At 43.5% G+C, this 16,252-nt stretch overlaps 1 protein-coding gene across 1 annotated transcript; it reads left to right on the top strand.

Annotated features, from left to right (window-relative positions):
* The first annotated feature begins 9,061 nt into the window (after window positions 1-9,061).
* LOC120909079 lies at window positions 9,062-11,101 on the top strand. The gene is made up of 2 exons (XM_040320721.1): window positions 9,062-10,830; window positions 10,996-11,101. Exon 1 carries the CDS (start codon window positions 9,441-9,443, stop codon window positions 10,824-10,826), a length of 1,386 nt encoding a protein of 461 aa, XP_040176655.1. The 5' UTR covers window positions 9,062-9,440; the 3' UTR covers window positions 10,827-10,830; window positions 10,996-11,101.
* The last annotated feature ends 5,151 nt before the right edge of the window (window positions 11,102-16,252 follow it).

Below are 16,252 nucleotides of genomic sequence, written 5' to 3'. Positions count from 1 at the left end.
AGGACGGACCGCGCCGATGAACGAGAGGAGGAGGAAGCACCTTTCACCCTGATGCGTCACACGCTGAGCCCCGCTGTGTATGGCACCATCAGACGCCGCTAAACTGAGCCACGCTGCCTGCACTAAGGACGGATCAAGCAGCTGGTGAGGAGCGGAGGCAGATGAATGGAAACAGCACGGAGATCAAAGTAAGGAGAGAGACATACAGTGTGAGGACCGAGGCTGCCGATCACGCAGATGGACACCCTAAACCACCAGTGATAAGGTCAGATCTAAGCCACTTTTTTAATGGGCAGGAAGGAGGACGGAAGCTTTGAGGTAAGGCAGGGGGGATCCCCCTTTCTGGAGAAGTAAAGGAGGGTCTGGAGGAAAACATTTGGGCCAACTTATTAAGGAGGATTGGAGAAGGTCTGCTATAAACTTAATCACTGGTATATGCTAAGTTAATGAGTATGTGATGTTTTTGGAGGTGGAGGAATATGAAGTATAAGAACTGTCTGACAAACTCTAAACCATCTGAATTGAGTACGACTGGATAAGACACCAAACACTGTATCATATTAATTGAGAGCTAATAATGATGAAAGATAACCCACCTACGCCCGTTACAAAATAATTTAAATAGCCCAAACTAACACATATGCACAGGACATAAAATCCCCATTGCAGCATACTGGGTGAATGACGGACCCACTCGCTGCTCACTATTTTTTCCTATCCACCTGAGGAGTCCAATTACTTGGGGATCCCCCTTGCTCCCCTGTACTGTGAAAGAGGGGTACGGCCACGATCACCCTGAAAGTCCTTCTACTCCCTGGCCCTAAAATAACCAGATAGTCAGATTACTTGAAGGCCTGAATCTCTGGATTCCTGCATTGGATTGGGGGAGAGGGAAGTGGGGGACGGAGGGGGGAGAGACTGTGGGGAGATCTGGAGCTCAAATACCTTCTCCTTTTTCTCTCTTCTCCCCTACAAACCCCAGAAACAGATACCTAGAAGGAGAATTGTTCTCGCCTCTCATGTTGCCAGTCCTTGACGTACATAAATACTGGGTATAGCGGTTTAATGATGTACTGATTTATGCGGCTTAAACTATCAGAACATCTGAAAACCAAGATAATATCGGTAGGTGAGGAGCCAGGAGAGGGGTGGAGAGGAGAGGGACAGAATTAAAGGAGCAAACAACAAATCCCTACAAAGTAAACATTTGGCCTAACCCAGCTTGACACGCCATACTGAGTCCTTTCCCTGACACTGGACGCTCTATTAACCCGTTGGGAATAAGAGGCCAAGCTGGGGAAGAGAATTAGAAGGAAGGTGACTAGGATGAGTAGAATGACGAGTAGATCAACAAGGGGGGGACCCCCAACTACTCCAAGCAATACAACAGCAACAAGTTCGATTAGACCATTCGTAACAAGAGGGGAAAGTCCGCGGGTCCCTGAGGCCCAGGGAGTAACAAAGCAACAACAAATGAACAAAGTCAAAAAAGCTGAAAATAAGAAACCCCAGAGTGATATCTCTAGAGAAACATCTATAGAATTAAGAGAGGAAGGACCTACAGGAAGCAGACTGGAAAGTAGCAGGGTGGATGAACAAAACGTAGACACTCAGTCCCCCTCAAAAGGAGAAATGGCGGAGATGCTGTTAAGGCTGGAAAATGTGATAAAAGGTGAAATACAGAATTTACGGACAGATTTTATCCACATGCTCTCTAGGATAGAAACAGCAGAGGAACAGATAGAGAGACAGGAGCGGGAATCAAACGCACTAAAGGTCCAGATGGATCAGATTCAATTGCAACAGAGGCATATTCTCTACAAACTGGAGGATCAGGAAAATAGAAGCCGGAGACAAAACTTAAGGATAAGATTCATACCAGAGAAGAGGGACGAGGACCTCAGGCCAATAGTGCAGAGGATATTTAACCCAATACTGGATAGAACAACAGATAACCCAATTGGAATTGAAAGGGTCCATCGAGTAGGAAATCTGAAAAGAGCGACCCCCGAGCGAACAAGAGATGTTATAATAAAGTTCAGATTTTATGAAGATAAAGAGGCAATTTGGAAGAAGTTGAGGGGACAACCCCCGATAGTGTTTGAAGGGACGGAGCTGCAGATATTCACGGACGTTGCCCCAGAAACCCTGGCAAGGAGATGGTTGTTAAAACCGCTCTTGAAACGGATGACAGACTTGAACATTAAATATAATTGGGGGTTCCCCGCTTGCCTAATTGGAACAAAGGAAGGGAGATCTGCGACACTAAGATTTCCCGAGGATTTAAGGGAATTTTGTAGAAAGTTGGATATCCAGGTCCCTGACTTACCAGGTTGGGGGTAGGGGGGGGGCGGGGATGGGAAGGTGAGGGGGGGAGAATGGAAACTCCCCCCCTCCCCCCTCTCCCTTGTTTCCCCTAGTTTCCCGTTCCTGTCTGCGCGTTTCACGTTTTTTTTTTATTTTTATTTATTTTTTTTTTTTTTTTGTTGTTGCCTTTTCCTCTTTTGCCCTTTTTTATCCTCTGCTTGGGCTCTCCTCTGACCTCGGGCTGGGGCTTTGTCCCCTCCCCCCCCCTCCCGGGTGGAAAACCGGGAGGGGGGGAGGCAATCTCAGACCCCCACCCAGAGCGATCTGGACCAAGATATGGAAGATGGTCCAGAGGCCTTTAATAGGCCAAATAGGGGGGAGGGAGGGAGGGGGGGAAGAGATGGGAAGGAGGGAGGGATGGGTTGGGGGGGGAGGGGGGAGGGGGGGAGAGGGAGGGGAGGGAAGGGGGGAAGATATCCTATCTCACCAAAACAAGCGGAAGAAACTGTAACCAACAACCAAGATGCCGGTAATTAAATGCCTATCTTATAATGTAAAAGGCCTCAATAGTCCATCGAAGAGACATAAGGTACTAAAGGAATTAAAGAGGTACAGGTCAGATGTTGTCCTCCTGCAGGAAACCCATCTTACATTGGGATCAAACATAAAGCTATATTCCCCTGACTTCCCCATATGGTACTACGGCGACACCATTTCTAAAAGGGCCAGAGGGGTAGCAATTGGGATAGCTAAGGGGATTAGGTTTGTGTTAACAGACCGAATGACAGACCCAGAAGGGAGATTCCTCTTTTTAAGGGGAAAACTAGAGGAGGAGGAATATACCCTTGTAAACATATATGCACCGAATACCTCCCCGATGAAATACCTCCAGGGAATCCTGGGGAAATTAAAAGATTTCAGGAGGGGAAAGACAATATTGGGAGGAGACTTTAATTTTTGTATGGACACAAAGGCCGATAAAACACACCAAACATTAGAGACTCAAGAAAGGCAACTGAGAAAGGTAAAAGGTTGTCTACATAGAAGCCAATTAGTAGACACATGGAGGATCTTTAACCCAAGCAAACGAGATTATACATTTTATTCTCACGTACACGAAAGTTACTCTCGGATCGATCACATTTTCATTGAGCATAGAATGTTAGATGCGGTGGTCGAGACAAAAATAGAGACCATGACGATTTCCGACCATGCCCCAATCAGTATATCCATAAATATTATAGGCAATCAAAGGACCTACCCAAATTGGAGACTAAATGAGAAACTACTAATAGAAGAAAAAAGTTTAATGAGGGTTAAAAAAGAATTAGAGGAATATTTCAAGATAAACAAGACAGACGAAATTTCGGCAGCAACATTATGGGACGCCCATAAGGCGGTGATTAGAGGGGTGTTAATCTCCGAAGGGGCAAGGAGGAAAAAAGAAATGAACAGTAAGAAAGAAAAATTAGTGGATGAGATCTTCAATTTGGAACTAACACATAAGAAAAATGGCAAACAACGAGATATTTATCTGGACCTAGTTAATAAGCGGAACGAACTTAAAGAACTTATTGATCGGGAAACAAGAAGGGAATTTAACTTGGTGGCAAGGGAGAGATATAGGTGGGGAAATAAAACAAGCAAACATCTTGCCCGGATGGTACAAAAAAAGAAATCAAGGAACTATATAGATAAAATTAAAAACGAAAAAGGAGAGGTCTTGCATACAACAAAAGATATTGCTGAAACATTCAGATTATATTATGAAAAATTATACTCAGTAGAACAAAAAAGCTGGCAAAAAGGGGAGAAAGACAAAAAAATCTCAGCATTTTTAGAAGAAGCAAGGTTATCAAAAGTCAGTCAAATAGATGCACAGGGGATGGACAGGCAAATAACGGAAAACGAAATTAGAGTAGCATTATCAAGCTCTGCCTCAGGTAAAAGTCCGGGGCCAGACGGCTTTACAGTAATGTATTACAAAAAATTTAAGGAGATACTTCTGCCAAGGCTATGCCAGTATTATAATGGGCTTGGAAAGGAGTACGAACTAAGTAAAGAGGCATCGGAAGCAACTATCACCGTTATCCCTAAGGAAGGGAAGGACATCGGAAACTGTTCAGGTTACCGGCCGATATCTCTGCTTAATACAGACTTAAAACTGTTTGCAAAGATATTGGCCGGGAGAGTTAAACAGGAAATGGCAAGATTGGTGTACCCGGATCAGACGGGTTTTGTCCAGGGAAGAGAGGGGAGAGACAATGGGGTTAGAACACTGTTAGTCCTCCGGAAAATGAAGGCGACGGGGTCCCCAGCTCTACTTCTGTCGATAGACGCAGAAAAAGCGTTTGATAGGGTAGACTGGGGACTCATGTTGCTCACCCTGAAGGAAATGGGGTTTGGACAGAGGATGATGGAGTGGATTGGCACTCTCTACAGGTCCCCCACGGCCAAAATAAAAATAAATGGAAGTCTCTCTCAAACCTTCTTAATGAGAAACGGTACAAGGCAAGGGTGCCCTCTATCGCCATTACTGTTCGTGCTCGCATTGGAACCCCTGCTGGCTAGGATCAGAAACTCTCAAAAAATAAAAGGGGTTAAAATAGGAGAGGAAGAACATAAACTTGCAGCTTTTGCAGACGACGTCCTCTTCTATTTAATGGAACCCAAAACATCAATCCCAAACCTTCTAAACCTTTGTAGCGAATACGGAGAAATCTCAAACTTTAAATTAAACATTACAAAAACGGAGATTATGAGTATAAACATAAGCAAGATAGATGAACAACTCCTGAAAATGAAGTACAAATTTGCTTGGGTGAAAGAACTCAAATACCTAGGAATACTGCTAGCAAAATCTACTAGGGAGATGTATACGATAAATTTTATCCCTTTATTAAATGAAATTAAGACAGAAACAAAAAGGATGGAAAACAGGGCAATATCATGGATAGGACGAATTAATTACTGCAAAATGGTCATTCTGCCAAAAATTTTATATAAGTTCCAGATGATCCCCATTGCCCTCCCCGGGACATTGTTCTCGGCCCTTAGAAAATTAATAATGAATTATATATGGAGAAATAAGAAGCACAGGATAGCACTTCAGACCCTAAAACAACCAAAAAAAAAGGGTGGATTAGCGGTCCCCGATGTCAAAAGATACTATGAGGCGGTGATATTAACAAGAGTGGTGGAGTGGGCCAGGGCTAGCAAAGAAAAAAGGTGGGTTAGTGTAGAAAATCAATTGTCACAGGCAAGGTTAGATAAGATAATTTGGAACCCTCCACAATTTAGGACAATAGATAAAAACGCACATGAGATAACTAAAAATGCACTCAAAGTTTGGGACACGGTCTATAAAAAAATTATGAAAGAGTACAATTCACCCCTTATATCACTAAAGAATAATGATTATTTTGCACCAGGTAAAACACAAGTGGGGGGAAATTGGATTAAAATGGACACCATACAATTAAGGGATATAATGAAGGAAGGGCACATTTTAACACTACAGGAGTTGAAATTAAAAAACTCTTTCCTGGAAATTAATGAATGGAGATATCGGCAACTAAACCATTTTATCCAAGACCTCCCACACCCACTGAGGTCGGGAGATCAGTTATTGGAATTGGAAAAAATATGCTCTACAAAAAAGGCCAGAGGAACTATCTCGGGACTATATAAGATGTTACTGAAGATGGAAGAGCAGAACATACCCCCATTCATTAAAAAATGGGAAAGGGAACTAGGGACACATCAGGATAGGACCACAATAGAGAAAATGCTGACCCTGACACACTCCTCCGCGGTGGATAGCCGCACAGCAGAGATGTGTTTTAAATGCATAGCCGGATGGTATATGACACCAGACAAATTAAAAAAGTTTAAAGAGGGACAGACTGGAGAGTGCTGGAGGGGATGCGGTTTACCAGGAAATATGGCGCACCTGTGGTGGGGATGCCCTAAGATAAGGAGGTACTGGGAAAAAATATTGGCCTGCGTCGAAGAGATTACAAAGAAAAAGATAAAGATGGACCCTTGGGTTGTCCTGTTCCACGGGGGGGAAGAAGGCATTAAAAGTTATAAAAAATCACTAGTACCACACCTATTGAATGCTGCCAAAAGATTAATTCCAAGGGGCTGGCAAGAGGTGGAATGCCCATCGATCTGGGAATGGATCGATGCGGTTGAAGAAACGTATAGAATGGAGGAACTGCAGGAGGACATGGAGGGTAATAACATATTACAAAATATGAAATGGGAAAATTGGAGAACTTTTAAGAAATCGTGGAGTTACGCGGAAAAATTAAGAGAAGACACTTAAGGCCATTATAGAAAAATCAGAGAGAAGTAGAGGTATAAGGAGATTGTTTTGGTGAGATAGGAGGGGGGGGGGGGGGGGGGGGACGGGTAAGGGGAGGTGAAGTACTAAGGGAAAACTTTTGTATATGCCCAGCAAAAGAAGTCAATAATGTACTCAAGAAAATAATATAATATATATACAATAAAAAAAAAAAAATACAAAAGTGGAAAACAAAACAAAAACAAATAGCATAAAAAAACAGAGACACTAATGATGCAAAACTGAAATAGAGATGCAATGGGCTGGTACGCAGAACATGAGCATGTAAATGCACACTCTATGAGGTGGAGTCTGAAGTAAAAAAGAAAAAAAAAAAAGAAAAAAAAAGAAAAAAAAAAAGAAAAAAAAAAAAAAAAAAAAACCATCTATACTACCCTTGAAATGGAGGAGGAGGAGGTACAAATGTCCAAACATGACCTTATGTACAAAGGGTTGCACAAAAAGAAAAGTAAAAACTTTCCAGTGCACGATTCCCTCCTTGATACGATCAAACTGGAGTGGGAGAATCCAGAGAGAAAACCTTTCTTTTCTGGTAACCTAAAAAGACGGTTTCCATTTGATGAGGACGCAGCGCTACCGTGGAACAAGAACCCTAAGTTAGATGCTCCTCTTTCAAAGGTTTCAAAAAATTCGGACCTGGCGTTTGATGATATGGGTACGCTTAAGGATCCTATGGACAAAAAATGTGATGTCCTTCTTCATAGAGCTTGGGATTCAGCTATGGGGAATCTCAAACCAGCTTTAGCTTCCACTTGTGTAGCCAGAAATTTGGAGGAATGGCTTACACAAATCCAAACCCATCTTTTGGCAGGTACTTCTAGGGAAGAGATTTTAAAATCCTTTCCTCTCCTGTTTAGTGCTGTGGGGTTTTTGGCTGATTCTTCTGCAGAATCAGTAAGGATGACAGCCAGGACTTCAGCTTTGGTGAACTCAGCCAGAAGAAGTGTTTGGCTTAAAACATGGTCTGGGGATGCAGCATCTAAATTAAGATTATGTGGGCTGCCCCTGACCGGGGAGCATGTTTTTGGCCCAGGTCTGCAGGAGGCTCTGAAACGTACGGCTGATAGGAAAAAGGCCTTTCCAGAAAAGAAAAAGCAGACTGTAAGAAAAAATTTTCGTGGCCAAAACAAAGGCCTGCCATGGCAACAGGGTCCTAAAGAAAAGGACAATAGGCCCAAGAAACATTGGACCGGATACAAAGGCAAGGGTAGAGGAGGTGTTTTATTTAACACACCTCAGCAGCCCGCCAAACCACAATGACCAGCTTCTGCCAGTGGGGGGAAGATTGAAGGCCTTTCTCCCACAATGGGCAGCCGTCACCTCAAGTCCCTTCATCCTGGATCTGGTGACAAATGGGTACAGACTAGAATTTTCCTGCCAGCCACCAGAACGTCTCTTGATCACCTCTCCTCCCAAAGATCGGGAGAAAGCAAGAGCTCTGGGTCTCCAAGTAGGAGAATTGTTAGACCAAAAAGTCCTGATTCCTGTTCCCCGGTCAGATCAGAACAAAGGGTTTTATTCCCACATTTTTGTCATCAGAAAGCCGTCAGGGAAGTATCGGCTCATTCTGAATCTTCGATCTCTAAATCGATCGATCAGGTACAAGCACTTCAGGATGGAGACAGTGTTCTCTATCAAGAATCTGCTTTACCCAAATTGTTTTATGGCCACGTTGGATCTAAGGGATGCTTACCTACATGTCCCGATCCACCCGGCATTCCAGAAATTCCTGAGAATAGCGGTAAAAATGGGAACGGAAATCAGGCACTTTCAATTTCAGGCCCTCCCCTTCGGTCTGTCCTCATCCCCTCGTATCTTCACAAAGGTATTGGGGGAGGCGCTGGCTCCGCTAAGGTTAAAGGCGATAACTGGACGACCTATTAATAGTGGCAGAATCTCACCAAAAATTACTAGCAGATCTCCAGACTGTACTAGACTTTCTTCAGTCCCTGGGCTGGCTGATAAACAGGGAAAAGTCTTCCCTAGATCCAGCCCAGAGGGTGAAGTACCTGGGTTACGACTTTTGCTCAGTAGTGCAAAAAGTTTTTCTCCCAGAAGAGAAGGTCTCCAAGATGGTGCAAGCAGTGTCAGCCTTACAGACCAATCAGTTGGTCTCGCTGAGGGAAATTTCAAGGACGGTAGGTCTCATGACCTCGTGTTTCCCTGCGGTACCATGGGCAAGGTTCCATCAGAGACCATTGCAGAGATTCCTTCTGGAAAATTGGGATGGGGACGCCAGGTCCCTAGAGTCAAAAGTTTGGTTACCTACCAAGGTAAAAAGAAGTTTGTGGTGGTGGAGAAAGAATCTGCACCTAACAAAAGGACTGCCATGGTCCATCTCGATATCCAAGAGGATGACGACAGATGCAAGTGCCTGGGGATGGGGAGCCCACCTCAAAGATCAGGTCGCACAGGGGAAATGGTCCTCGAAGGAAGCAAGAGCTTCATCGAACCAGAGGGAACTGCTAGCGGTTCACAGAGCCCTGCAAGCCTTTCAATCGGAGATCAAGGGTGACAATCTCCAGATTCTGTCAGACAACATTGCGACAGTGGCGTACCTCAACAAACAAGGAGGCACGAGGAGTCGAATTCTTCAAGGAATAGCACAAGAAATGTTGTCTTGGGCAGAAGTAAATCTAGGCTCAATTTCAGCAGTGCACCTGAAGGGGACACAAAACAGTCTGGCAGACTACCTCAGTCGCCACAGGGTGGAGCGAGACAATTGGTCGCTTCATCCAGAAGTCTTTGCGGAGATCACCAACAAATGGGGTTGTCCCGAAGCAGATCTGTTCGCAAATCAGGACAACCGCAAGACAGAGGAGTTCTTTTCTCTAAACCCAGAGGATCGATCACTGGGGATAGATGCCCTGGCAAATCCATGGCCCTTCGACCTTTGCTATGCCTTTCCGCCGATCAGACTCATTCCGGAAGTACTCCGGAAGTTTCTCCTAGAAGAGACAGACCTGATTTTGATCGCCCCCTTCTGGCCCAAGAGCCCATGGTTTTCCCTGCTACAGTCTCTGGTCTCGGAGCCTCCACTGAGACTTCAGAACAGAGAGGACTTGTTGTCGCAGGGTCCAGTGTCACACCCACTGGTGGTTTCATTAAGCTTGACAGCTTGGTATCTGAAGAGAAGATACTGAAGGCTCAGGGGTTTTCGGACAAGGTGATCAAAACCTTGATAAATTGCAGAAAACCAGTCACTAGAGCCATTTATTCCAAAGTTTGGAAAAAGTTTAATTCATGGTTGTCTGAAAACCAAAGATCAACGCATGATGTTCCTTCTATTTTGGAATTTTTTCAAGAGGGTGTCGACAAGGGTCTTTCAGTTAGTACCTTGAAGGTGCAGGCGGCAGCTATCAGCGTTTTCCTCCAGTTTTCTCTTTTGGAAAATCCCACGGTAGCTAGATTCTTTAAATCCATTTCAAGGGCCAGGCCAGTAGTGGTAAGAAGTTGTCCAACTTGGGACCTGTCCCTGGTACTTCAAACTCTGGTAGAGTTTCCTTTTGAACCTTTAGAGGATATTTCTGTTAAACTACTTACCTTAAAAACATTTTTTTTAGTAGCTATTACCTCAGCTCGTAGAGTAAGCGAGTTACAGGCCTTATCAGTGAGGGAGCCTTTCCTCACGATTCTGGAGGATCGAGTTGTATTAAAAACTGATCCAGGTTTTTTGCCTAAGGTAGCTAGTACATTTCACAGATCACAGGACATTGTACTGCCATCCTTTTGTAGTTCACCACAGGGTGATCAGGAAAAGAAATTTAGTTTTTTGGATGTAAGAAGAACCCTTCTTGCATATCTAGAGGTCACCAAGACCTTCAGGAAGACAGACGCTTTATTTGTACTTTCTTCAGGTACACACAAGGGTAAAGGTGCATCTAAAGCCACATTGGCTAGATGGATTAAGCAGGCAATCTCAGAATCCTATAAAATCAGAGAAGTTCCCACACCTTTTGTTACAGCGCATTCAACAAGGGCTTTGGCTGCGTCTTGGGCTGAGAGGGCTGGTGCTTCACGGGAACAAATCTGTAAAGCTGCCACATGGTCCAGTTACTCGACCTTTATTAAGCATTATCGCCTGGATCTGCTATCCGCTCAAGATCAGGCGTTTGGTCGAAAGGTCCTTCAGGCAGTTGTCCCACCCTAGACTGGTAAGTTCTGTCTCATCGTCTCATGGGCTGTCCTGGAAGACGCTTGAGAGAAAAGCTGAGTTAGGCTTACCGGTAACTCCTTTTCTGAGAGTCTTCCAGGACAGCCGGATTCCCACCCGGTTTTGTTGTATGGAAGTTATGTGTTTTAATGCATATGTTTTTCAGGGTAGTCCTACGGTTCTCGAGAAGACTGGCATGGGGCCTGGAGGACCGCCCTTTTATCTGGTGGGGGTTAACGTGTTTCCTGTCCTGGTAGGAGGAGCCCTAGGTCTCATGGGCTGTCCTGGAAGACTCTCAGAAAAGGAGTTACCGGTAAGCCTAACTCAGCTTTTCCTTTTAACTTTACCTTCTTCACCACTTCACCTGGCTGGGTAATAAAGAGCACAGCAAAAGACACTTGTCTTGGACATTCTTTTACTACTGCTATATGCACCATACACCCCTAGGAATTCGGAGAGCCACGAGGTAAATGTGCCACCCAAAACAAACCAGCAGCTCTTTCGGGGGTAGTGCTACATTTAAAAAATACTCCCATAGAAAATCATTTGTGTCATGTTGTATTATTTATGATGTTTTGTTCAGTATCACTCTGCCCTCTCAGCTCTACTTGTCATGTCATGTAGTCATAGGTCATGTATCGGGATGAGCTTTATGTTCGAGTCGAACACGAGTTCGACTCGAATATTGGCTGTTTGCCTATTCGGAGAACAGCGAACAATTTGGGGTGTTTGTGGCAAATTCGAAAAGCTGTGGGACACCCTTTAAAAGTCTATGGGAGAAATCAAAAGTGCTAATTTTAAAGGTTAATATGCAAGTTATTGTCATAAAAAGTGTTTGGGAACCTGGGTCCTGCCCCATGTATTAATGCAAATAAAAAGTTTTAAAAATGGCAGTTTTTTCGGGAGCATTGATTTTAAAAATGCTTAAAGTGAAACTAAAAAAGTGAAATAGTCCTTTAAATTTCGTACCTGGGGGGTGTGTATAGTATGCCTGTAAAGTAGACCATGTTTAGAACTGTCCCTGCACAAAGTGTAATTTCTAAAGGAAAAAAAAGTCATTTAAAACTACTCACAGCTATTAATGAATTGTTGGTCCCCGGCAATACAGATCAAAATTATTAAAAAAAAAACGTCAGGGGGTCCCCCCTTTGCAGACCCTTTGGTTCTGGTATGAATATTAAGGGGAACCCCAAACCAAAAGAAAAAAGTGTGGGGTCCCCCCAAATTCAATATCAGGCCCTTCAGGTCTGGTATGGATATTAAGGGGAACCCCGCCACAAAATAAAAAAAATGGCATGGGGTCCCCCAAAAATCCATACCAGACCCATATCCGAGCACGCAACCTGGAAGGCCACAGGAAAAGAGGGGGGGACGAGAGAGTGCCCCCTCCTAAATCCGTACCAGGCCACATACCCTCAACATCGGGAGGGTGTCCCCATGTTGATGGGGACAAGGGCCTCATCCCCACAACCATTGCCCGGTGGTTGTGGGGGTTTGCAGGCAGGGGGCTTATCAGAATCTGAAAGCCCCCTTTAACAAAGGGGACCCCCAGATTCCGCCCCCCCCCCCATTGTGAATTGGTAGCGGGTACATTGTACCCCTACCATTTCACAAAGAAAATGTAAACATTTAAAAAAACACACAGACACAGTTGGATTAAGTCCTTTATTAAAAATTAAAAAATTAAAAATAAAAGATTCCAGCGATGCAATCCAGTCTGTCCAGCGTTGTTCTCTATGTCCCGCGGTGATCTGATGTCCGGCGATGCTGCAGTCTCCACTCCACACAAAACCCCCATGACGTAAGAGGGGCGGGGTCACCTGACATAATTGGGTATTCCCCGCTTGCCGGGACGGGATACCCTATTACGTGGGCGGGTGACCTCCACGTAATAGGGTTTACGATGACATCACTCTCGCATGCACATGGAAGTCGCTGTTTATGCCACGGCATAAGGAATGGCATGGGAATTCCGTTCCTTCAGAGCACATGTGTGGGTATTATCAATGGCTGCATTTAAAGTAAATATAATTTAGGAAATATTTTACTGTATTTTACTGTGTAGTATAGGCTTTACTTATAGGTAAAAATCGTACACAAGCTTTTACTTCCACATTAAGAAGGAGCTAGGAGAGAGATCTCAGCCTTGGTAAGTTTCAAGTCTTGAATTGAAGTTTACAAATGCTCTCTCTCTCCCTGCTGGTGAACGCAGCAGTGGGAAATCAAAGGGAAATTACTGATTACTACATTGAACAAAAGCTTACAGATGCTAGTCCACACTGTGTTTTTGTTTGTGTTTTAAAAATGTATATATCCCAAATTAAGCAACCAACAAAATCTCCAAAAAGCTTTGCCATGTTTAAACACAACTTCTTGCTTGAGTCATAGCAATGATCGTTCCCTGCTGACTCAAGTTTTTTCCTAAAGTACCATTTTTTTTTTTTTTTTACTGAAGATCTGCTCAGTCTTCTTAGTTGAATGACACCCAACATTACTTAACCTGGCATAATTAATAAAACCTGTTGGGAGTATAGGGCATCATGACCCCTCCACCAAACATGGTGCACAGTGTCCCAACTGGGGTTGCCACCTCATCCCTTCAAACCCAAACACAGGTTCTGAGGCTAATTTTATGCACATACGGCACAAAAGGAATTTAATTACCACCTTAATCAGCCAGTTTGGTTTTAAGGGGATGAGGTGGCAACCCTAGTCCCAGCGGCCCTAAGATGTCGTCATGTCTGCCCTACTCTGCATCTAGCAGCATGCCCACCACTGAATAAGGTTCTAGTGAGTCAGTTGATGGGCCAGAATATATATCTTAAAAAAATGTATGTTTTATTAAAAAGCATCAAATAAGTCTGATGGGGAACCTTGTATAGAGAACCTAGGTTCCTATGTGGTTACTACTAAAATGGACTTAGCCTAGAAATGATTATAGACACAGAGGTCTTACAACACACAGCCACCTAAAAAGAAAGTTATTTTAAAACAAACCTTGTTTAGATAGAAATATAGAAATATATATATTTATATATATACAGTAAAACCTTGGTTTGCGAGCATAATTTGTTATATCAAAACATTGTTTTACAGGGTATAAAAGAGAAGAGAGGCATCTCTAAGGCCCCATACACACGGGAGGATTTATCCTGGGATACGGTCCAGCGGACCATTTCCACGGATAAATCCTCTCGAGGATTTCCGCGGACTTCTATGCGATGGAGTGTACACATCATCGCATTGAAATCCGCGCCGAAATCCTCTGGCGATTACGTGTCGCGCCGTCGCTGCGATTATTACGTGGCGACGTGCGCGACGCTGTCATATAAGGAATTCCACGCATGCGTCCAATCATTACGACGCATGCGGGGGATCCCTTCGGATGGATGGATCCGGTGAGTCTATACAGACCAGTGGATCCATCCGTTGGGATGGATTCCAGCAGATAGATTTGTTTGGCATGTCAGCAAATATTCGATCTGCTGGAATCCATCCCAGGGGAGAAATATCAGCGGAAACAGATCCGCTGGAGTGTACACACCATAGGATCTATCCGCTGAAACCCATTTGCTGGGATTTTTCAGCGGATGGATTCTATCGTGTGTATGGGGCCTAAGTGTAGCAATAAGTTTCTAAATGTTGTACCCTTTATTAAATGTAACCATATTGCTACACTTAGAGGCTCCTCTCTTCTTTTTTTATACTCTGTTGTGAAATGACACTACTCTTATATCAAGACATTGCTTGTATATTAAAGGAAAATATATTAAAACATTTTGCTTGTCTTGCAAAACGCTCTCAAACCAAGTTACTCTCAAACCAAGAGAGACTAAAGTTGTATGTGATAATTGGAGTTATACCATATCTATATTGCATCATTTGATGTAGTCTGGTAGTACTGTTATCACAAGTTCAGTGTTGCCATCATGAATGTATCGGACATATTTTATTTCTTTGACACTAAAATCTACAGCACTACTTCTGCTTCATTTTTCTTCTCAGGCAATAAAAAAAAACCCTTGTCACTGTGTGCTCAATCTGTATCACAAAGAATCAATGGAGCTGGCACGCTGGAATGATACAGATGTTTGACTGGAGTTCAATCATTTTAGGCTGCAGGCTCATAAAATATGTCTCTCATCTGCTGGGTGTTTTAGCATTTGCATGATAGATTCTCACCATCAGCCCTAATAGTGTTTATGAAACATATGAAACCAAGTTGAAGCGCAGGAATATACTTACTGTCTCCAGGTTGATATGCCCACTTGGCCAACCTGGTGTAAATAATTACTTACTTGACTTGTGCAATAAAAGATAATCAGGCAAATGAGACCCAGGATGCCGAATGCATGCTCTGGAAATGTAACTTCAGATAAGTAATGAACCTGTCAGCTTTCAGGTGGATGTCTAACGTGATAGCTTATTGATGTAAAGTCTAGTTCATGCATGCAAATTAAAGCTTTTTTTATGGTTCTCTTCGAAGGAAATTCTTTGCATGCAGAATGAGTTTTACAAGATTTTGCAAACTTGCAGGTAAGCCAGCTTAGTACTTATCACCAGAAAATGGACTGCACAGTATATGCATTACTCAAGAAATCAGTCATTTGCTTTCATTGTCTGTTCCAGATAGCTATAACCTATCTGTTGCTAATTGATTACTATGGTTCAGTGAATGTTAGCAATTAAATGAATTATTAATAAAAAACGAAATTCTGTCAGTGGAACATCTTTTCATATGAGCCAGGAATATGCTTTTTTTTTCTACTTTCATTTTATTCTAAAAGCTAGGGACATCTGGAATAGACACCCATCGGGACTGGTGACACTGACTATCCATGGACTGGTACTTATAAGCCCCAAAATGTAGAACGTTTCTGATTTGTGCTGACTGAACCCCTGATACTTGTGTATGAAAATCACATTCAACCTAGCGACCCAGTACAGACACATGTTGGTAGAAGTATTTCTTATGTTCTAATAGCCAGACTCACAAAGAGTTACGCCGGCGTATCAGTAGTAAAGATACACCGTTTACGTAAGGCATTTTCCGTCGTAAAGTTATTCCAACAAATAGATGGCCTAGCCAATGTTAAGTATGGCCGTCGTTCCCGCGTCGAAATTTGAAAAATTTACGTTGTTTGCGTAAGTCGTCCGTGAATGAGGCTGGACGTAATTTACGTTCACGTCGAAACCAATACATCCTTGCGGCGTACTTTGGAGCAATGCACACTGGGATATGTACACGGATGGCGCATGCGCCATTCGTAAAAAACGTCAATCACGTTGGGTCACCAATTATTTCTATAAAACACGCCCCCCCATCCTCATTTGAATTAGGCACGCTTACGCCGGCCCCATTTACGCTACGCCGCCGTAAGTTAGGAGGCAAGTGCTTTGTGAATACAGTACTTGCCTCTCTG

Source organism: Rana temporaria, chromosome 8 (genome assembly GCF_905171775.1).
Source record: "Rana temporaria chromosome 8, aRanTem1.1, whole genome shotgun sequence".
In the NCBI taxonomy this organism is placed as follows: Eukaryota; Metazoa; Chordata; class Amphibia; order Anura; family Ranidae; genus Rana; species Rana temporaria.
This window is presented reverse-complemented; position numbering and strand designations above follow the sequence as displayed.

What these genes read in the sequence shown, in the direction of transcription:
- LOC120909079 (XM_040320721.1), top strand. Translation starts at nt 9,441, where the DNA reads ATGGGGTTGTCCCGAAGCAGATCTGTTCGCAAATCAGGACAACCGCAA.